The sequence below is a fragment of the Brachyhypopomus gauderio genome, unplaced genomic scaffold (assembly GCF_052324685.1).
Source record: "Brachyhypopomus gauderio isolate BG-103 unplaced genomic scaffold, BGAUD_0.2 sc40, whole genome shotgun sequence".
NCBI lineage: Eukaryota > Metazoa > Chordata > Actinopteri > Gymnotiformes > Hypopomidae > Brachyhypopomus > Brachyhypopomus gauderio.
The window spans coordinates 762,345-785,853 of NW_027506868.1; the positions used below are offsets into that span (position 1 = coordinate 762,345).

The 23,509-nt window shown below is 42.6% G+C and overlaps 1 protein-coding gene across 1 annotated transcript; it reads left to right on the plus strand.

Moving 5' to 3' along the window:
- Positions 1 to 3,878: 3,878 nt before the first annotated feature.
- epsti1 (epithelial stromal interaction 1) lies at positions 3,879 to 18,501 on the plus strand. Its single transcript, XM_076985496.1, has 11 exons — positions 3,879 to 4,268; positions 5,383 to 5,441; positions 5,628 to 5,711; positions 5,816 to 5,889; positions 5,994 to 6,077; positions 6,570 to 6,643; positions 8,985 to 9,069; positions 10,685 to 10,768; positions 11,617 to 11,672; positions 11,756 to 11,940; positions 18,236 to 18,501. Exons 1-11 carry the CDS (start codon positions 4,150 to 4,152, stop codon positions 18,364 to 18,366), a joined length of 1,035 nt encoding a protein of 344 aa, XP_076841611.1. The 5' UTR covers positions 3,879 to 4,149; the 3' UTR covers positions 18,367 to 18,501.
- The last annotated feature ends 5,008 nt before the right edge of the window (positions 18,502 to 23,509 follow it).

The following is a 23,509-nucleotide window of genomic DNA, read 5'->3' on the forward strand; positions in this document are numbered from 1 at the left end:
ATGTCTAACAGATTTAATTCTTTAGCAAACTTTAAAATAATAGTCCGACTTTTATTGAGTGTTTTATCGCATCCTTTGGATCTGTCCTTGCTTGGATCCAGAGTGCAGTTAAAATCCCCTGCTATTATGTATTGACCCTCGAGTGCAGAGAGGGTAAGAAACAAATTTGAGAAGAAAGCAGGGTCATCTATGTTGGGACCATATACATTCACTAAGTTTAACTTTTCTGATAAAAGTGAACCTTGAATAATCAAATATCTGCCCAGTTTATCTTTGATTATATTTGCCACTTGGAATGGTACCGATTTATGTATTAAAGTCATTACACCTCTAGCCTGTGATGTAAAAGATGCCGAAAACAAGTTTCCCTGCCACCTCCTTCATACTTTAACAATGTCTTCTTCTAATATATGTGTTTCTTGTAAAAATACAATTTTGGAGTCCATATCCTTAAGACTATTTATAACCTGTTTAATCTTTGGGAGTTTATGTAGGCCCCTACAGTTCCACGATACAAATTTAAGTTTTACCCTTTGAGACATAATGACCAATAAATATCTTCATAGAGTGGAGTGGGATACCAGGGTACCCGCGGGTCCTTAAAAAGTCTTAAAATGTCTTAAATTTAGTTTTCCATATTCAAGGCCTAAAAATGTCTTAAAATGTCTGGAATTTTATGAGGGGAGGCATTAAATTATTATAAGTGTGTGTTGTTCAGTTGTTCTGGCGCGATGTGAACTTTGCCGAATCTAGCGCTAATGCAGAAAATAACCGCTCCAGGGTCCTAGTGCTAGATTCCTATCGTTGTAGTATACGGCCTCAACAACGTCAACAATTTTCGTTCGCCAAACCCCCCCCCTCAACAATTCTCGTTCTCCTTATGAGACAAACCCACATCAGTTGTTTGTCATCCTCCCTTCCTTACACATAAATGTAAGTTACCGCAGTCCTCCCTTTGGAGAATTTAATCAACTTGTGCTAAGTAATTAGCTAGCATTATCCCCTTTTCTCTCCTTGATCCGCTCAGTGAAGACTTGTGCCTCTGTCGGAGTATTAAAGATACGAGTTTCGCCGTTAAATGTTACTATTAACCTTGCCGGCGTTAACACTCCGTGTTGGATCCCCAGAACTCGCAGCTGTTGGCGAACAGAGTCGAACTCTCTCCGCTGCCTGAGGACTCCCCCGGCCAAGTCCGGGTAAAACCTAACTTGTTGCTTTTTGTAAGATATGTTCCTTTTGGTCCGGACCACCCGGAGGACCATGTGCTTATCTCGGTCATTAAGGAATCTCATTATAAGCGTTCTCGGTGGAGCGTTAGCATCTTTTTTTGGACCGATTCGGTGAGCTCTCTCAAGAACTATACGGTTTTCCACCTCTGTCACCTCCCGTATCCAGTTCTCCAAAAAGAGCATGGGTCTGACCCTTCAGCTCCCTCCGGTAGACCCACCAGTCTCAAATTGTTCCGTCGGGACCTCATTTCTAGGTCCAGAACCTGTTCCTCAAGCACCGTGTTTTTTTCTCCAACGTTAACACTTTAGCATTCAGCTTGTCAAAGTCATCCTCCGCCGTTGCTATCCGCAATTCAGCTTGAGCCACTTGTTCCATGCAATCACCTAACTCCTTTCTCATTTCAATGAGGACCACCATGAATCCCTCCAGCTTGGAGGAGAATTCCGTCTTCAACCCTTCTATTGCTGCTAATATGGCATTTGTCTCGTCCCCACCACGTCTTCGCTAATCCGGTTGGCGTCACCTCGGCCGTAGTTTCTGCGGTATCGCTAGCTTCATTAGCCTCATTAGCTTGTTGGGATGCTCCGGCAGCTTCGAAGCCAGTCCGCCTTGATTGTTTTGGGGTTTTACCTTTTTCCTTGCCTTTCTCTCTGCCCGACTTGCTGATAGTCGCCATCACGTCACCCCTTGGCACAACTTACTGCCTTATATCGTGCAGAACTAGGTGTATCAGAGATATTTTTCAGGATTAGCAGCAGAGCAGTGTTTGCCACGTCCTACACGATGGCTGCCATAACCGGAAGTCTCAGACTCATATATTTAATCAAGCCTTCAGTTAATATTCCCCTTGTAAGGTGTGGGGCTCAGGGGGCCCCCCAGACGTTGATATTTCTGGCAGACGGGATTAAAAAGAGGGAAACAATTGACAACCAGGAGATGGCACAGGTCTGCATTTGGCATCTCTGCTTCTCAAGCGACTAAAGGAGCTCAAAGTTCCTTTTGAGGACTGCAGAGGACAAGCTTATGACAATGGAGCAAACATGAAGGGGAAAAACAAAGGTGTTCAAGCCAGGCTTCAACAAATTAACCCAAGAGCTCTTTTTGTGCCATGTGGAACTCATACTGTCAATTTGGTTGTGGCCGATGCTTCTAGGCCTCCACTGATGCCATGAATTATTTTGGCATCTTACACAAGCTTTTCACCTTGTTTTCAGCCTCTACTCATAGATGAGCCATACTGAAAAACATGTGGGCATCACTTTGAAGATGTGGACTGACACAAGATGGGAAAGTAAAGTGAAGTGTGTTGAGCCCCTGAGATATCAGGCAGCTGCTGTGAGAGAGGGACTGATTGAGGTGAGAGATCCTATCAATCCCTGTCAGAGGAGGTGGGATCCTATCAATCAATCAATCAATCAATCAATCAATCAATCAATCAAATTTTATTTATATAGCACTTTTTACAACAGTTGTTGTCACAAAGCAGCTTTACAAGTGTCCGAGTCCAAGCCCCCAGTGACCAAGCCAAGGTTGACAGTGGCAAGGAAAAACTCCCTACCGATTCAGCATCTGTACAGTGGTGTGGTACGACATCTTGAGCCAGACACACCATGTGAGCTGATGCAGTCTCCCAGCATGCAAGTTGATGTTGCCATCAGTCTTCTCAATAGGATTGAGAAAGATCTTCAAAGCTACAGGGCAACAGGCTTTGTGACAGCACAGATGTCAGCCAAGGATATCTGTGAAGAAATGAATGTCAAGGCTGTTCTGAAACAGAAGAGACTGAGGTCCACAAACATCACTTCTCCTATGAGGCATTTGATGAGCGTTTATGTGATGCTCTGAAGAAGCAGGAGGTCACAGTGTTCAATGTTGTTGTTGATGCTGCAGCTTCAGCTGTTCAGGAAAGATTTTCCACACTGCAGAATGTGAGAGAAAAGTTTGGAGTGCTCTCTAAACTTCAGAAACCTCCCCGATAACGAGCTGCAAAAAGAATGTGAGACCCTGCCAACTTCACTGCACTTTAGAGGACACTCAGACGTGGATGCCAGAGAATTTCCCTGACCTTCCATCAAAGTCCATAACTCTACTGGAGCTGCTGACTTTCATCCACGAGAAAGAGCTCACAGAAATCGACCCCAGTCTGTGGACTGCACTCAGAATTGGTTTGACCCTTCCAGTAACAGTAGCTGAAGCAGAAAGTTTTTCCAAGCTGAAGTTTATTAAAACATACTTGAGGTCCACTATGACACAGGAGTGTCTCTCTGGACTTTCCATCATCAGCATCAATTATACAGTTGCACAACAGATCATATGGATGATGTAACTGATAAAATAATACAAATATGTAACGTATTGTTGTGTTAGTGGTGTGTGTGTGTGTGTGTGTGTGTGTGTGTGTGTGTGGGAGGGGGGGGCGTGGTTTGCTCAGGGCATAAATCTAGCCAGAACCGGTGTTCTGGTAACTATTTTAATTACAATCGGTTTATTTAGGGTTAAATTGCTGGGGCCTCATTGACCCCAAGCATAAAAATTTGAAGATAACATCCTGTTATATATCCTGTTATGTTATAATGTTGAAACTGTTTGTAAATTTGTTTTTTTTTTTTTCACTTTAAAGATGCTGAACCTTTAGTTAAGCGTTTCCAATCCTGGTCTTACAGCGCTCATGTACGTGGTGTTTTCCCAGCTCTTGAGACTAAATTCATAATGTAATGAACCTGCCATTCACCGGTTTGAGGCGGGACCTCTAAAATGTTGGCGTTCACATTATAGAGATTCTCCACCTGTCCGCTTCACTTGGCAAAGTCGAAACTGCACGAGGACACACCTACATAATTCAACCTAGATTTCATATCAATTACTAGCAACCGATAATCCTGGTTTATTTATTTGGTACCTTGATTAAGTAATCAAAGTATGGATCCAGATAGCAGTGGTATGAGTACGCCACACACGGGGATAAACAACGGAGGATACATGACTGACGACGGCAGATCACTTGGGAAACCTCACCAAAACACCCAGAATACAGACACGTAAGTGAAATCCAGATTAAAATATTTATTTTTGTATTTTTACATCTTATAACTGTATTTAATCTGTATTCATTTGTAAACTTATATTACGAATATAGCCTATATTATGAAGGCTATCTGGGCAACTTTTGTCAGGTTATGATATATTATAGCGTAATTCCCTGTAGACTAATAGGTTACGGAAATATGCAAATCGGTGTTAACAAATGTTTACAGGTACGGTTTTATGGGCATTTGTTGTAACATTTTAAAAAGCTGTCTATAGTTTCCCTTTCGTTTCAGCAGCAGAACCAACCTGAAACGAAACTCTTTCAAGTAAACAAATTTGACGCATGCGCAAAACCTGCTATCATGGCTAATACCAGATCCATATAATTTCCGCGCTCTTTCACGGGCCTTTGAACTCAGTAGTGAAGCGTTATAACGCATATAACTCAAAAAGAGCGTTCATTAGCTAAATACTTCAGTTACGTGTGTTAGAGGATGAAGAGAAGATATAGTGGATTGGCTGTCTCTGCATAGAGAGTATTGCTTACCTTAATTTTGTAATAATTCTATTTACATAAAATTAGTCCTCCATGCCAATCTGTTATAATGAGGACTAATAAAATTAGTCCTCATTATAACATGAGCAGGGATTATTATTATCACACCCTTTATTGCTGTTGACCCTCAAAAACACAAACAACAACAACAGATGATGCCTATGATTGAAGGGCTTTACAGCTTGGATGATTAAAGTTTTATGATGCAGTGTAAACATTCTATTGGACAGTGGGCATGTCTAAGATCTTTACTATGATACAGATGTGAATCATTATACAGATGTGCTGTTTAGGGTGTGGATGGTGATTTTCCTTAGCAGGCAGTGTCTTTCTGGATGGCCTTATATGTGTCATAGCTGACTATGGCTGGGTTTGAAGGGGAGTTCCAGATTGGTTGTTTGTGAAAATGTATTTGGTCTCTATTTACTATAAAATTACAGATGGCCCCTCCTTTGTTTGGGACATGCTTGGCATATGAGCTAATGGAGTTTGTTTTTAAGTTCAGCACATGGATTTGGAGAGTGAGTAAAGCTTACCTGCTGTATCCAATTATGTTTCTGCCCACTCAGCTTTACAGGATACTCCATGGTGCCGCCAAACGAATCAAAACGGAGCAAAATGCTGAGAAGTAAGCCAGGAGGCTGCTAAGGCTCCCCCTCCCTTTATTAAAGCTTATGTCTTACATTTTTTAGAAGGACTTCCTGCTGGTGGGTTTGAATAACAGTAATAATGTTTGTCATCTTAAACCCTATAATTATACATATCCAAGATTTAGAGTAGCTAGATGTATCTCATTTCATCCATTCTTATGCAGTATCCCAGAAAGAGCTAGAAGATCTGGCCAGATGGAAGACTGAACACCAACCCGGCCCCATCCACCTACAACCAGAGACGCTAGGTAAACATATCTAAGACTCTGAAACACAAATCTAAGTCTCTGATCTTAAACACAAACGTCAAAGCAAAATACTTTAGAACCTACTGAATGATTCACTCTTCTAGGTGGAAGTGTATCATTAGCAGAAGTTAGACAGCGGCAGCAGGTGGAGGCCTCCAGTTCAAAGCTACAGAAGAAGGTTTTCACTTGCTGTTTGAAAAGACCAATTCCAGTTTTCTACGCCTCATACATTTATGCACATTTGTGGTGTACCTGAATGTTTTATTCTGTGGTTTTCTGCAGCTGAAAAAAAATGAAATGGACAAAAGGAAGAGACAGGATGAGAAGGAAAAGAATGAGAAAATTAAGGCTGCTCAGAGAGAAAAGGTGTGACATTATTCTCGTCATGACAGATGTTACATTTATAGATTTGCTAAGATTAAAACATCAGTGATTTCATATTTTAATGTGGAGGTAATATGACATCATTGTAGTTCATCCTTGAAACTCTAGATGTCAGTGCATACTCCTACCACATAAGTCATCTTGTCTACTGCAATTAAATAGGATCAAACTGACCTCATTATAGAGTTTTACTGATGACTTCTGCAGCCAAGCAGTGTAATAGTAGTTTATATTAGTGTAATAGTGGTTTATGTCAGTGTAGTAGTGGTTTATATTAGTGTAATAGTGGTTTAAATCAGTGAAATTATGGTTTAGGAGTCCCATAAACTGTTTTAATATAAATCTTTCTTATAAGTGTGCTAATTTCTGCTCATTGTTAAAATTCTGCAGTCTTATACATATGGTGAAAATGATTTCCAAATACAAAAACTAGAACAAGAGACAATGCAGTTAATTGTTTAAATTACACTGCAGGCCAATATTCTGGAGATGAAGAAGAAGAAGGAGGAAGAGCAGAGAAGGGAGCTGTATCAATGTGATCTACAAATGTACGTTTGCACATTAGCAGTAGAAAGTGCCCGATGCCCCATGGAGGTAAGAATGCAGTATTATAATGGGAGGAAGCTGATCACCACTGCTCTCCTGGCTCTGGTCCAAAACCAACAGACCAGAGAACACAGTTTCAACAATACCAGCAGCACTTTCCCACTACAGCTGCTTCAGTAGAAAACATTTCTGCACTGAATTGGGAAGGTCAAGTAAAAAGGAAGAGAGGTCTGTGATGCACAAAAGCACCAGTGACTGCTGATGATAATGTCCTGAACAGCTACACCAGTGACTGCTGATGATAATGTCCTGTACAGCTACACCCATAACCGCGGGAAGTAGGGGTGCTGGGGGTGCTGCAGCACCCCCTGTGGGCACTACAAGTATAAATTCAAACATCTGTAACTAAAGAAAAATGATAGATACCAAAAAATAAAAATGAATAAAACAAATAACTGAAAAAAAAATCATTTAGTAAATATTGTTATTACTACTACTAATAATAATAATCTGGTTACAGTCCTTTCAACATCCATAGCAGCTAAATGGTGACAGAGTGCACCTGGAACTTCAATAAAAAATGCTTGGTGATGTCATTCAAGGTTCACAGTGCAACAGCGTGCAGGACATAGCAACAAGTATACCTAGCTCCATCCTCAAACACGAAGTGTTTACTACGGAGCCCGTAAGGTGACATCATGTAAAAAATACAATAACGCGTGGCCATGACTTACTAACGCGTGCGAACGAGATAATTAACGCGTGGGAACGAGATCATTAATGCGTGTGAACGAGATAATTAAGTATTACTTTATATAAAGCCAGGTTTACCTTCCTTGGGCAGTCAGTTATTGCACACCCCCCCCCCCCCCCCCCCCCTTGGCAGTCAGTACGCGAACATCCCTGGGAGCTGCTTGCTTTGCTGTGAAAAAATAAACTTTGTTGCCACGCGTGAAAGGCGACATTAGTATCTCGTTCCCACGCCTTAATGATCTCGTTCCCACGTGTTAATTATCTTGTTCCCCTGCCTTAAATATCTTGTTCCCACGCGTTAATAAGTCGTGGCCATGCGTTATTATTTTTTTACATGTCACCTTACGGGCTCCGAACGTTCTCAGCTCTGCGCCGCCTGAAAACCTGGTTACGCACTACAATGACACAAAAGAGACTGACACATCTAGCACTTATGCATGTGCACAGTCACATTTTGGAGAGTTTGGATATTCACGTTTTAATGAAGACTTTCATTAGCACCAACCCTGACAGAAAGGCTACGTTTGGGGTTTTATGAGACACCTGGGCGCAGCTGCAGAAAGAAGGTAGCAGGGTTGCCAACTTTTCAAGATCGCTTGGAGTGAGATTTGAACCTGGAGGCGGTGGCGAGTTTAAATTGTTGAGGAGGGGGGGTTTGGCGAACGTAAAATGGACACAAATTAAGTATTATAACGCGATCTATCGATCGCCGGTGATTGGAGCCAGAGCGAACTAGTAACTCATTGAATCATAGATATGGATCAGAGGTAAATAAACTAGATTTTTTTTCCGGCGTGAGATATCGGATGTGTGGCGTGAGAGTGTGTGAAGACGGTCAAATGCGTGTGTCTCACGCTCAATGCGTGAGAGTTGGCAACCCTGAGGTAGGACAGTGGTTTGTCCTGCCGCTGTGCAGAGTGCATTTCTCTGTTAAATAGCTGGTGTATATGTATCTTGTGTGCTGTACTTGCTGTCAAACTCAGAGTGTAGGGCTTGTATTTGCATATTTGCTGTGACGCTGTAAAGCGCAACACTACCCTTCAGTTGTTGAGCGGGGTGGCAAAAGTAACACTCGTCGTGACGGAGTGTTTTTTCAATAGCCCTGAAATAAATGCTCCGGTTTTTTTTTTTGGTCTGTATCCAGTTAATCAGGAATGAGATTAGGTCCGGAGTCCGGACAGGACTGCGTTCGGGTCCAGTTCCGGACCGCGGTCCGCCAGTTGAGTACCCCTGCCCTAAGCAAAATACCTTCCCGCGGCTATGGCTACACCAGTGACTGCTGATGATAATGTCCTGAACAGCTACACCAGTGACTGCTGATGATAATGTCATGAACAGCTACACCACTGCAGTCATGAGTCTCATTTACAGTCAGGATCTAGGAATTCGTTTTTTCATTTGATATATCTAATTTCTAAAAGCTGGAAAATCCTGGAGTAAAAACAGTTTGTGAAATTCAGCACTTTTATGATCTGTATTGCCTATATTAACATTAATATACATAAATAAATGACAATAAAAACACATGTAATTGATGTAACAATGTACTGTTTAGAACATTAACCATCATCATGGTCTTACATCCTGCAGGAGAAGAGAAGAGTATCTTCAAAGGCTTGAGAGGTCCAGCTCAGTTCCTATGGCAACAAGCACCTCCACACCAACGTCATCTTGGGTAAGACGGCAGCTAAAGAATGCTCTGTGTGTTTAAGAGGCCTGGGTTCAAGACTTTACTGCATAGCTGTGGCACTGAGGTTACAGCCTTAGGCCCAGGACTAATTCACACCCATTGATCTGACTTTGATGCATGTTTTCTGAGTAAACAAACGCCACTCAGGGGCTTCAACATGGTGTAGAGTAGAAGTGCAGAGATCACTCAGAGCCTCCCACTCCACCCCCTGAATTATCTCCTCGTTACCCTCACATCAGACACCGCCATCTGACTCCATGACTGACTTTTTCAAAATGTAAACACAGACTTTGTCTTCATGGCCAGCTAATGTGTACAAGTGATTGGTGCTTCTGCGCAGAGGCAAACCGAGTTCAGGGGACTTCCCAGAGTTCACGGTGAGCCTGGCCCACAAAGAGGATGTGAGAGCACAGGAAGGTTTGACAGACTGGTGTGGAATAATCTGCATTGATCTACTGAAAGTACCTGGACAGTCTCCAACACACCACAATCAGTATATGAGGATGTAATAGACTGTAATAGACTCTCACCTCCAGAGTCAATGTAATTGCATCACTCTGTTTTTCTGCTGAAATATGTATTGAACTGACATGGGGAACAACAGATTAGTAGTTTTTTAAATCTCAAAATGATCTAATTTAGTTGTCAGGGTATTAGGTTCTTACAGGGAAATAACAAGTGTTGTTTAACAGGAGTTTAACTGTAAAATCTGCAGGGATAGGGTGTTTATTTTGGTTAGTTTTGATCTATGTCTGCCTCAGCCAGGGATGATTTTACAGACAGGAGACTGGGGTTACCATGAAAAGCTTGAGGCCTGGCTATACTACTGAATGAACCACTTTATGTGGCATCTGTCAGCACTGTTAACATTGCATTTTCAGGTCCCGTGGAGAGCAAAGAAAGGTTTTGCTATGTGTCTACAAAAGAAAAGCAATAATAGACTAATAGACATCTCATTTGTTAATGCTACAAGGAACAGATCTGGGAGGAAATGAAGCAACAGCACTTGTGTCTCGTGCAGTGCAATTTTTCTGTTAGTTTACTAGAATAAGACATTTTTGATCATACTTTTCAGCATATTGATTTAAGTATCTGGAGCGTCTCCAGGCTAAGTAATGAAATGCTCCAACCCAAATGTCATAGGCCTGCCGATCAAAGTGTTTGTGGAAAGTTTGGGCCTTGATGTGGTTTTGTGGCCACCGAGGATTGTTATGGTTTCAGTGATGGTTCCACAAGACAGATTAATCTCCCCCATATCCTCTGTTTGCGCAAAGGATCCTTTGTGTCGGCTTCCCACAGTGCCAGGCCCAGGTCGTCCCACCTAGTCCTCTTACTCTCAGGCCATTCCAAATAGAGCAGCCCCTGCCTGATATCCCCAGGCTGTCTGACCAAACACACAATGGATCTCTTCATCTCCTGCCCCTCCCCTCTCCCAGTGCCTCATTTTGCAGCACCATGAGAAACCAAAGTTTACGTCATAAAAAGGCAGCTCACATTGATCCTTCCATGCAGACCCCCAAGCCAAGCCATGCGGTTGGGTCACCTGCAGCAAGGACAAGGCCATCGTGACACTGACCACTCACATCTTTCTGTCCCGCAGGCCCGAGGGCGTGAGCACAGGGAGGCCAGAAGGGCTGAAGTGCAGACAGCCCTCCAGCAAAAGAAAGAAGATCTGAGGATAAAGGTACCGCACAGTGCCAACAAAACCCATCTGCAGAAACAGAACCTGCTTTTCAGGTTCATATCAACACTGGAATAAAAACTCAGCCATGTCCAGAAAAAAGAAATGAAGGAGAACTAGCATAGTTTGGCACTGACATAAGATCAGATCAGATCAGATAAGATCAGATCAGATCATGTTGTTACTGAGCCTCAACCTGCCTCAACTGCTATGACTCTTCCCACAGTTGCTGCATTACAGTATTGCTCTACAGTAATAAGTGCCCAAAAGATGCAGCCTTCCTGCAAAATACAGATTAATACAGTGGTGGTTGGAGGGAGAACGCATGAAAGTGTTCCTCCCTGCCACGGTGGTGGAGCAGTCTATAGTGGAGCAGTCCATAGTGGAGCAGTCTCTGATCTGTAGTGGGTGCGAGGAAAACTTAATGATCACTGGCATCTTTACCAGTGTCCTGCTCCCCACTACAGTGTCCACTCTCTCCACTGTGTCCAGTTATGTCTCTCAGTGTCCTTTACTGCAGTAGTTCTCCCCCAGCATACTACAGAATAAAATGACACTTAATGTCTCAACAGCTGAAAGTATTCTAGATTACTCTGGGCACACAGTGGTTCTATTATGGATTTAATTATTCCTCTGTTGGTTAATATGCATTTTAGTGATAATGATGAAATATAGAGAATTTCATATTGACATAATGTCTTTGCATAAACCTAAAAAAGTCAATATAGCAACTTTAATTGACTGCTAAAAAGTAATGAAGGGTTTCTCACTACAGCCTACTGCAGTTTCGCTATAGCCAGATGGGACATTTCCCATTAAAAATGAACTTTCTGTAAACTGATCATTTCCAGGGTGAAAAGTTGGAGGAAAAACAAAAGCTACAGGAGGAGACCAGTGCACATTTGCGGTATGGACACCTAATTCTTAAAAAAAAATAAAAAATTTTTTTTAAAAGGGTGTTTTGACGGGGTGTTACATGGCTTCCTCCAGGGTGAACTTGGCTTTCCTAGACAGATTGGAGGCGAGGGGATCAGGTAGAGCATCACAGCCCCCCCTGTCTCCACTAGAGGGGAGCAACATGTGGGAGGCAGACGGCCCGCAGGACCCGGTCTTATCTCTCGGGGCTTTTCCACCACAGCTCCAGTCTGACGGTGCCAGAATGGAAGAGGAAGAGGGTGAGGAAGCCTTATGTGACAGCCATGGTGCATGTTTACACTTCTGAATTGCACAGAATATCTGTAATTGTTTCCTTTGTGTTGTCTTTTCACATCAAAATGTAATTTGTCTCTGTGCGGCAATGATATTGTGCGGGACTCTGCCTCCCTTCCCAGTCATGTTTTCTTTGTCAGAAACTGCTTAGCAGTGTAGCATACTATTGAAATAAAAGTAATCCACTAAATCCTTCACATGCAAAAGAAATGTCATATACTGAGATACTGTGTTAGTGCTGCAGAATTCATAAAGGAGCATTAGGTACATTCAGTGAGAGAGGGTAGTTCAGACAGAAACCTGCATGTTTGACATTGATTTGGTTTGGATCCAAAATACATGCCAGGAAAAAGTTAACTGACAAGTATTATTGATATGCCTTATTTGACAGCAGTCTGGTACATCTGATGCCTGAATGCTTCTGCAGAGGTATCTAGAAAAACAGGCTAGCTGTTTACATGCAGCGTTGCCTTTACTTGTAGATCTGTGGTCTTCAGACATGCTACATTCAAGTTAGAACGACTTCATTAACTCCAGATCTTTAACCTAATTGTGTCAGGATCATATAGACTAATTCTATATGTTGATTTTCCTAAGTAGAAAATCAATAAATGTAAAAATTTTAAATATAAAAATACAACATTTTGTTGTATTGGTGTTGAAGAATCAGGAAACACAGTTGTTTCCATCAGGTGTGTGTGTGTGTGTGTGTGTGTGTGTGTGGGGGGGGGGGGGGGGGGGGGGGGGTTTGTTCTGTGGAACATACTGTGCAACCACACTTGCAACCCTGATCAGAGTGTCTGCCCCTGGTGAGAGTGTCTGTAACTGGTGATAGTGCCTGTAACTGATGAGAGTGTTTGTCCCTAGTAAGAGTGCCTGTCTCTAGCAGAGTGGTTTCATAGGCTTGATTCTAGTGAGCGCTGTCACCTCCCAGCTGATTTCAGGAGAGCTGGTCCAAGCTGTGGTGCAGTTCATCCTTCTCTGGGAGAGATGTTCTCCTCAGATCCTGTTACTCGACCCAACACAAGTTCCTTGGGGGTCATAAGCTCATAGACAAACATCAGCAGAGCTCGAGTGAACCCAGTTGTCTCCTGCATGCTGCAGTGGCATGACCACACACCTCAGCCATGACAGCCACCTCAGAGTTGTGCTTATAGTGGCTGCTCCTCCGCAGGCTCTGAAGAACTCCACTATCTGTTCTGCTATCGTGGATATTTTCTAGTCTGAAACTCAGTATGCCTTGGGCCATATAGACATGTTGAAATAGAGAAGTTGAAGTGCGGCTTTTGATTGCTGCAGCAGCTCCGTCTTCACTGAGCACTGGTTGTGGCACTTCTACGTCACTTCTACGTCACTTCTATGTCCATGCAAGAAGCCAGTAGATTCAAAGCTGCTTCAGCATTTGTCCAACACCCCAGTGCCCCATGCCAGGCTGTCCATGCCCGGCTGCCCATGCCCAACCCAGTACGGACTTCCCCAGACTGTACAGCACTAAAAGCTGCCAGCATTCTGCGGACATTCTTCATTAGCGAGACAAGAGATCAGCATCACAGAGTAGTTGTCCTGCATGGTGTGAGATGGTGAAATGCTTTTCCAGCAGTGTTGTGATCCACCTTTTCTACTTGATCCTCACATCTTCTGAACTGCATCAGTCATGTCAGTGAGGCCTGATCAGTATACTGGACAAAAAAGACACCATAGATGGAAGAGTGTAAACTGCATAACATCCTCATCATGCAGTAGTTCTGATGTAAATATTTCTGACATCTGTGTCCAAGACTTACTCGATGCCCTAAGATCAGCACTGGAGCCTCCCATAGAGCAGCAGATGCAGACTCATCCTCCTCATCCCACTGGGACACAGCTGGTGTAGCAGTGAGTTTATAACAGTAAACCCATGAGGAATCTCCACAGCTCACAGAGGAACTCAGTTCATGCACATCCTCCATATTGCCCTGCCTGGAGACCTGACTAGCTCTGCTTCACTTGTCCAGTTGCAGTGTTTTCATTTTGAGGAGAATCATGGTTCTGACCCACTGGGAACACACCACTAGCATATACCTCACATGGGTGCAGACCAGGACTCCCCCGCTATGACCGGGAGCCACCTCCTCCCACTCACGTCAACTCAGCTCACGTGGGCAACACGGTGGCTTGGTGGTTAGCACGTTTGCCTCTCAGCACTGGGGTCTTGGGTTTAAGTCCCTATCTGAGTGGAGTTTCCACGTTCTCCCCGTGTCTGCGTGGGTTTCCTCCGGGGTCTCCGGTTTCCTCCCACAGTCCAAAAACATGGAGATTAGGTAAATTGGCATTCCCTGATTCCCTGACAAATTCTCCCTGACTGTGTGTCTGTCTCTTCATGTCCATTAAAAAGCAGTTGTCTGAGTGTGTGTGCATGAATGTGTGTGTGCTTGTATGCCCAGTGGTGGATGGTGCTCTGCCACTAGGGTCTGTCCTCTCTCCCCTTCCTGCACCCCATTCAGTCCCCCAGGGGGCTGTGGTTGAGAGTACGCTGTGCGCAATTGGCTGCCGCTTCTCGCCAGTGTGTGATTGAGTGTGTAAGAGTTGTATCTGTATAAAAATTGTAAAGCGACCTTGGGTTCTAGAAAGGCGCTATACAAGTTGAACAATTCATTCATTCATTCAGCTGCGAGTGAAAGATTGATTGGGTTGGTCATCGATTCCCAGCCATATATTATGTCATAAGGAACTCGCCTGGTTGTAGCAGCGTGACCAGCAGCTTACCTTCATACCTTCAGCAGCTTATCATCATACCTGCTTCACCATTGACTGTTCTCCTATCTGGTTCAGGCTCTCAGCAGTGAGTGTACAGTTTCTCCTCTACCTACAGCACACAGACACCAGAAACTTCACTGACATCCAGCATGCCATCTCCTCTTCGACGCTCTTTGAACCTTTGACCAAAAATTGCACTTTATTGCACATTATTGTTAATGTAGTTGGTTACTCATCAATGCTAGGAGTAGCACTAATGATAGCTTGCTGCTTCTGACCTGCATTTAGTAGCCTGCACACTCCTATACTAAAGTAACTCAAAAGATGCTGAAAGCTCAACGCGTAAAAACAGAATTAAGGACGCCAGGGGAAGTAACTGGCAGCAGGGGAATGCCGCGACAAACAGAAAAACCCTTCCCAAAATAAAAGAAAAACTGATAGGAAGTATGACAGCTGGGGGACAACTTATGGGCCAGAGAGCGGCGCCGGAGATAGGGACTAGAATAAGTAATAGAGTAGTGAGAGAAAGACCAAGAAAGAGAAAGGTGGCGAGACACATTGTAATAGAGCAAACTGACAGAGAGTGTAGAGAAGGGCTGAAAGCGCAACGGTATGACCTCAACAATTCAGCAGTGATCCGTCATAAACGTAAAATGTAAAATGGACACAAATTAAGTATTATATCGCAATCAATTGCCAGTGGTTGGCGCCAGAGCGAACTAGTAACTCATTGAATCATAGATGTGGATCAGATGTAAATAAACTAGATATTTTTTTTCAGTGTGAGAAATCGCAAGTGTGGCGTGAGAGCGTGTGAAGACGGTCAAATGCGTGTGTCTCACACTCAATGTGTGAGAGTTGGCAACCCTGCAGCTAGCTAGCTACATTTAAACAGCTTTACTATTTAGGTTCTGTTCAACGTAATGAGAAACTGTATAACAGTTGTTTATGGATAAAAACCAATATAGAGTCCTGGTGTAAAATAGTTCCAGAAACACTTCCGTTGTGTTGTGGCTGTATTTGCAGCGTTTCTGAATTCGCAGCACTCTTCTGGAATGTAGCATATGTATTGTCATTTTGATGCATTTGTTTTTCCTATTTGCAGCATGTTTTTCCTTTGGAGCACAGTGGACGTTCAGGGTCACTGTAGTCATTATGCACAGAACGTGATATAGTGAGAAGTGCCAGTATGTAAGTAAAAGACAAGGTACACTAGTGTACCATGTGTGCTAAGTGTAAAATATAGAAGTGTGACATCCTATTTCTGATACCACAGGGTTGCTAACTCACGCATTGAGCGTGAGACACATGTATTTGACCGTCTTCACACGCTCTCACGCCACACTTCAAATTTCTCATGCCGAAAAAAAAAATCTAGTTTATTTACCTCTGATCCATATCTATGATTCAATGAGTTACTAGTTCGCTGTGGCGCCAACCACTGGCAATCGATCACGATATAATACTTAATTTGTGTCCATTTTACACCGCCCCGGTAACAATTTACATTCGCCAAGCCCCCCCCGTCAACAACTTACGTTCGACACCCCCCCATCAACAATTTACACTCGCCACCCCCTCCAGGTTCAAATCTCACTCCAAGCGATCTTGAAAAGTTGGCAACCCTGTACCAGTTTGGCTTTGGCAGTGAAGAAGAACCAAGAAATGCAATTTCTTTTGAAAGAAAATGGTCCTTTATTAAATAGCATGAATAAATGCTAACAAACTATTTACAAATGAATGAACTTTTATTCCTTTCTCAGAACCCAATGACACTTTACAATCATCACACAGCTTTTACATCCAATCAACACACCAATGAGAAGCAGCAACCAATTGCACAGTGTACTTTCAACCAGAAACCACAACTCCATGGGGGACCACATGTGGAGCAGGAAGGGGAGAGACTGTGGGCATGCAGTCAGAGTCATTCACACACACAAGCAGACCAGGACAGTTTTAGGGTAACCAGTCTTTACCTAACCTCCATGTTACTGGACTGTGGGAGAAAGCCAGAGACCCCAGAGGGATGCCACGCAGACAAATGGAAGAACACGGAAACTCCACCCAGATAGGGACCCAAACCTAGCACTGAGTGGCAAACATGCTAACAGCTAAGCCACCATGCTGCTCAAAAGCTGTGGCCAGAAACTGGATAAAACCATAAATCATTTCTTAATATCAAGGTTTTAAGAAACAACATTAAGTTGAAAATGTGTTTATAACAGATAAAATTAAATGAAATAAGATCAATAATTAATCACATACATAGAACTAACTATTAAATAACAGCATTAACACATTCATTATAAATGAATGAATCACTTTCTTTCTCTCAGATTCCCCAAAATCCATATCCATGTTTTTTTAAATGTGTTTTCATCTGTGGTAGATTTAAGCATACAACAAACAAGTATGTAACCTGTTATAAACACATTTGTAACTAGGTGAAAGTTCTCTGGGCAATCCTTAATGTTGTTTCCTAAAACCTTGAGATTAAGTAATGATTTATGGTTTTATCCAGTGTCTGGCCACAGCTTTTTTAACATCTCCACATTTGAAAATTCCTCATCTCTTTGCCAAAAGTTGTGGCTGAAACAGTCTTTTCCGTGAGTTAGCGGTGTTTACAGAGTACATGCAGTATGACTGTGCAAGATTAATGTGCTGTTTATCTAGTGTCTGTCTACATGTTTTCTGAGATACTTACCAATGCAGTACACGTCTGTGATTGGTCTGTTACTTTTGAATCACTGTGAGGATGAACACTGAACAGACCATGAAGAACCAGCATCCACACAGTCTCTGTCTGCTAGAGACATTCAGTACCCTCTGACTTGTGGACAACAGTGACCTATATTGCCTCTGAGCTTGTTATGGTCTGGTTTCTGCCCACTGCAGGAATGGCCCTGATTTGACTTCTGCTGCCTCGCAACACTAGTCATATGCCTCTCAGGCAGTACATCATGTGGCTGTGAGTTCCCTCTATGGTCTTCTGTCAGGCCCCTTCCACAAGCCTCATCTGTCCCTGTGGGTGCAGTGGTTGCACCCTCATCATGTCACCACTCGCCTTTTCTAACCTCCTCCTGTGTGCCTCAGACTGCTCTCAGGCCGTCGGGGCACCCAGTGACGTTCCTGCTGGGGTTAGAGCCACAAGAACGCCACAAAGCTTCTCACGCTTTGCGGTGGATGGAACGATGTGGCAGCGTTTTCCCCTGCAGTGTGTGGCGGGGGGACAGGATGGCAGTGTTTGTGGTGTAGATTTGGCAAAAGAGCTGCAGTCGACATGAGTGCGTCCGGCCTGTCAGTCCAGCTATGTGAACTGGTTGAACCTGCAGGCACTGTGGTATTCTGCAGCTCTCTCTCTGGATCTGGAATGCGATTGCATGGAAGGGAATAAGCTGTGTATTCTAGTCATATTACTGTACCTTTCTGTTCATATTCATTTTTTTTGCAGGAACACACAAACAATGGAATATTCTATTTATTTAAATGGTTTTACAAAATTGTGCATTATTTTTGTTGTAGATGCTGACCATGATTGGGCTGTTATGAGGCTTCAGACCCAGTTCCCTTATTATGAACGAGATCAGCTGGAAGATATTGTCTCTCAGTGTAATGGAAATTACCATCAAGCTTATGATCTACTCAATGTTTAAATAAGAACATTATTGGTTCAGCATAGAAACAATAATTTAAAAACCTAAAGTTTCAATGACACTATAAAACTGCATTAGCAATGTATGGGTAGGTTGCAATGAATTATCAAAACAATAAATCTAGAGTTTAATCAATTCCTTTTTTTGTGTTTCCTTCTTCTGAATTACAAATAAAATAAATATTCTTAGGCATATAATCCCCCATTTCAGTTAGCAGTTTTGTTTGAGATTATAAAAATGAATATCAGTAGAAGTAACTGATACTCTCCTCATTCAATTCAAATGGAACAAATCCCTAAGGGCAGTTCAAAAGCTTCTTGGTTTGTACTCACAAAGTTCAAGCACTGATTTATAATGCTGTGAGTGATGGGCTGATATTTAGCCACTGTCATGGGGAGGAACAGAATAACACCAAACCAGCATACAGATCACCAACCACATGAGCTGCACTAAAGACCTCTGATCTCTGCATGAAGTTGCCACTTCAGCATTTGTTTGTGTAGAAATCTAGCAGATATACTCATGGAAATGAAAATGGCTGCTTCATCAGACACCAAGAGGCAAAGAGCGCAGGTGCATGTGTGTGGTCGAACGTTAATGTGGGCCTGATCCAACCATTACATCCTGTAGGCCCATGCTTTCACACAGCTTCAAAAGTTAATGGAACATGAACTCTGGAACTTTTTCTCATGTTCAGAGAGGCAAACCCTACAAAGTCCAGAGTGCTTGACTCTGAAAGCTTTCCTGTGTGATTACTAATGTCGTACCCAGCGGATGTTGAACCAGGATTTATCACAATCAAGCAAGGGTTGAATTTACTCACCTTGTGCTAATATAACCACTATTATGTAGGCTAATTCCTGTGATGATGCATTTCTGAGTCTGAGAGTGAGACAGAAGGGATGTGTTGAGAATATAGAAGAGGGGGTTTCCAAGGTGTGAACCTATACATAGAAAACAATACGTTCTTTAAAAGAAATGAAACCAAGTAAACATTTAATAAATGCAGAAAAGTGTCTTTTATAAGAGTTGTTGCTCTAGGCCACATGGACGTACAATTCGAAGTGAGATATAAGCTAAGGCCTGATCCAAAAGGGCACACTGCAGGACCCCAGAGATCCAGATGTTGCTTCCTCTGGACCCCAATTACCTCAGCTTCAGTAAGGGGGATTTCCTGGGGTTCCTCCCCGAATTAGGTCACAACATTACCCATAACCCCAAAGAATTCAGAGGAAAAATAATAAAAACTACAGACAGTGTTAAACCACTGAATACACCCTGCAGATCTGGAGGTCATTATCGTTTGGTGTCAGACAAAATATATGGATTCCCTGTAAAATTAGATTTGATATTTGTTTGACCTTTATCCAAACAAACATGTAAGGAAAAGGTCAAAATCTAAGCTATGAGTAACACTTTTGGTACAACGCTTTTCCAAAATAATTAAAAAATATGGGCAATAACATACAGCCCAGCCTTCCATAAGACAGACTTAAAAGATTACCGAGCGTTGAAGCCCTAATGTCAGCAAAGCATACAGTTTATGACCAAAGACTGACATGTTTTCCACTCAGACTTTACACACTAGGCATATCATTTTTTTGTTGCTACCTTTCCTCACTGAGGTGGAAGGATATTTCAGGCCAGTGGAGGAACCTTAACGTGAACTGAGAGAGAATGAGAGAGAATGCCATTCGAAGGGCCATAACATGCAGAAATCTCCATGCGCAACCACAACTGAATCACTCTGCTTCCTGGGGAAAATCGGCTCCATGAAAGAAAGGCAGTGGAGGCCACGCCTTGGCCACTGGAGAACAGCGTGAACAGTATCACACACTATGTCACACAGTCACAACCCTCAGTGCTGTACCTCTACAGTGCTCTCGTCCTTCAAACATAGCTCCAGTGCTCCAGAATGAGACATGTATGCAACTTTAGCATGTAGAGCATTATGGTACAATAGGGTACAATATCGAAGCATTTTTCCAATGAGCAATGAGCAATGATTTGTTCATGACAATTACTCATCAACTTCACCTCATGTGCAGAACAAATGGTTTGTACTGTATGTACATTATAATAAATGTAAATGTGCCGTATTTTGTCAATTGTGATTTTTACACCGCAATCTAAATTTGTCCTCCGCTTTTAACCCATCTGTGCAGTTAGAACACACACACACTAGTGATTACTAGGGGGCTGTGGATCACACGTGCCCAGAGCTGTGGGCAGCCCTAGCCCGGCACCCGGGGAGCAGTTGGGGTTAGGTGCCTTGCTCAAGGGCACCTCAGTCATGGCTTCAGGTCTGGGAATTGAACCCACGACCCTCTGGTCACAAGACCAGTTCCGTACCACCAGGCCATGACTGCCGCATATGGTCTTTGGTGAAAAGCTCATTTTTTTCTCAGCTCTCTCACTTTAAAATGTCATGCACATACACACACACACACACACACACACACACACACACACACACACACACACACACACACACACATGCACACACACACCCACACACACACACTTTATTTTGGGATTTGTGTGGTCCAAAATACATCCCATCGAGTCCTTAAACATTGTAAAAGTTGAGGAGAGACTTTAACAGTGATATGACTGATCATATATCATGTTCTTATGCATAGTGGTGTGAAGCCCAAACACAGTTGAAACACTGGTTGAAAATCTGTCTCCAGCCCGCCTGACTGCCATGAGAGTATTTGGAGAAACAGAGGTGATGAGATCCTTGCCGGCAGTGTGGTGGTGTGTCTTTGTCCTTCCAGGTCCTTCTCCTACCATGAGGTTCAGAGTAGCCCACTGATGCCGCGGGGCCTTCACGGTTTTGCTGGAAAGTTTTGTTGTTGTTGTTCTTTTTTTATTTTGAGTCTTTCCCAACCAAGGGCTTTGGCCTCCAGTGTGAAGTTACTGTACATGGACCCTACACAGCTGTGAGACAAGAAAAATATTTGCTTTCTCTGGTCTGGCACTGGCACAAGATTCAAGGCCATAGCTAAAGCAATGAAGCTGTCTGTTTAGAAAACTCTCCACTATTAAACACAAGTTTGCGTGCTGGAAAAGAGGGCATGTTTGATTCTCACGCTGCATCCTCATAGCTTCTGCCATTACTCTCATCCACTGTCTGTCCTTTTAAGGCAACGCTTTAGCCTTCCACCCATGGAGCAGAAAGGTGCATAAAGGAGGAATACCTTGGGCACAGTAGGAATACACCTACTGTGTGACTCTGTGGCCGTCTTGTGATGGACTAGGTGCACTAGTGACATAGACCAGACCTAGAGTCAACACTTTCCTGTTTGCCTGATGAAAAGCACTGGGTTTGTTTTGTTTGCATAAAAAATGACATCCTTTCAGGATCGCATTAAAATATGAACCTCTGTTTTTCAAACATGTATGCAGATGATAGTCAGAGCAAAACTAAGAATGATACAAAAAACAACAGCCGTAATCCCCAAACAGGCCAGTTTGGTTTTGCAAAAACATTCCAAGAAAAAAAATGAGTGACTTAATTTAGAAGTTGCACAGGACAAAGTTCTGACCATGCTGTGGTCTTCTGTCTCAGTAATATCCTCAGTGATCTGTCTGAACTCACAGCAGGGTCCATGTTTCTTCAGAGCGTAACCAGTGCAGGAGCCTGGGGAAAGCCTATGACCATAAGACTGTCAGGCAACTTGCACAACACTTCCACTGTACTGAGTTATAGCCTAAACCCAATTTAGAGCAATTGTGGTATTCTCACAAAGTATGTTTTCCAAATACCAATGTTCTCCATCTATACTGTACAAAGAAAACAATTATTTTTATTTAACCAAATGTTTACCATTCAGCTTAAACAAATAAAAAATACAGAGCAAAGGTATATTTTGGTCCTGAGCCTTCATTGGACATCACACAAATAACAATCAGAGTAATAACAGTGTTGTGTCACCGTTGGGCACACTGTATAGCAGTTACATATCATTAATCAGTGTCTATTAGGAATTCAAACTGTGAAAGCTTATAACATACAGAAAGGAATAACTTTTACTATAGATGTTCAGGTGTTTTTTAATGCACTTATTATCATTCTCATAATTCTCATTTAAGCCATATAATGTAACAGTTTACTATGAGCATGTTTTTGGTCATGGAACACTGACCGTAATAAGTTCATCTAAGCTACTCACACTGTTCCGAGCAGGCATGCTGAATAGCCCACAGACCAAGTACCCAGCAAGGTTCAAGCTGTCAAGCCATTTATTTTCCACCAGAGACATGCTGATTTAAACTGCTCTCATCTTCACATTGCTCCATGCAAACAAATGTTACTTGAACTGGGTGCGGAGGTGTTGTGTAATCAGATGAGGTCTCCTGTCCGGTTCTGAGATTGTCGTTGAGATAGATCAGTTCCACAAGGTGAAGACAGCAGTTAGCACAGAATCAGTATTGGCAGAAAAACAGTTGTGGCTTTGATTTAGAAGACAGATGTAAAAACACAGAACCTAACCTGTGAAAACGACACCAGTATTTTCAACACAGTAGCTTTTAATGCTTCAAGATAAAATGGATTCCAACAGGATTATGACATATGGCAGTCAGACATGCAATTGATGTAAATCTTAATAGTTTCTAAACAGTTATAAATGATCCAGCGTAGCACTGACTACTTCCTAGAATGTATGCAGTCAATGAGCTAATGCAAAATAATGTTGTCATGTCTGTGTTCACAGTCTGCATTTGATTATTGGAGTAATTACACAAATCGTCAGATTAGTACCTAATTTTTCTTCTAAGAGGCCATATTTTGAGAGCCCTCAGCCAGTTTCTGGCCAAGCACATGATCAATGTCAAAACATCTCTGTGTTTAATGAAGATGACCTTTTCTTATTCACCCATATTAAATGTTGACCGTACATGACTAGTTCCATAACGGATGCAAAACAGAAGGTGACTAATGACAGCTGACCTTTGACATCTTGCCTCTATAATAAAAACGCCACATGTTAGCGCATTGAGGTTTACATTCAGCTGCACCATTCAGGCCTTTAAATGTTGTACATAAATAGAAACGCTTGCTGTCTGCTGCTTGGTGCCATGTGAGATTAGTATTGTGTAGACATGAGGCCATGATGATGACCAATTAGAGAGTTTA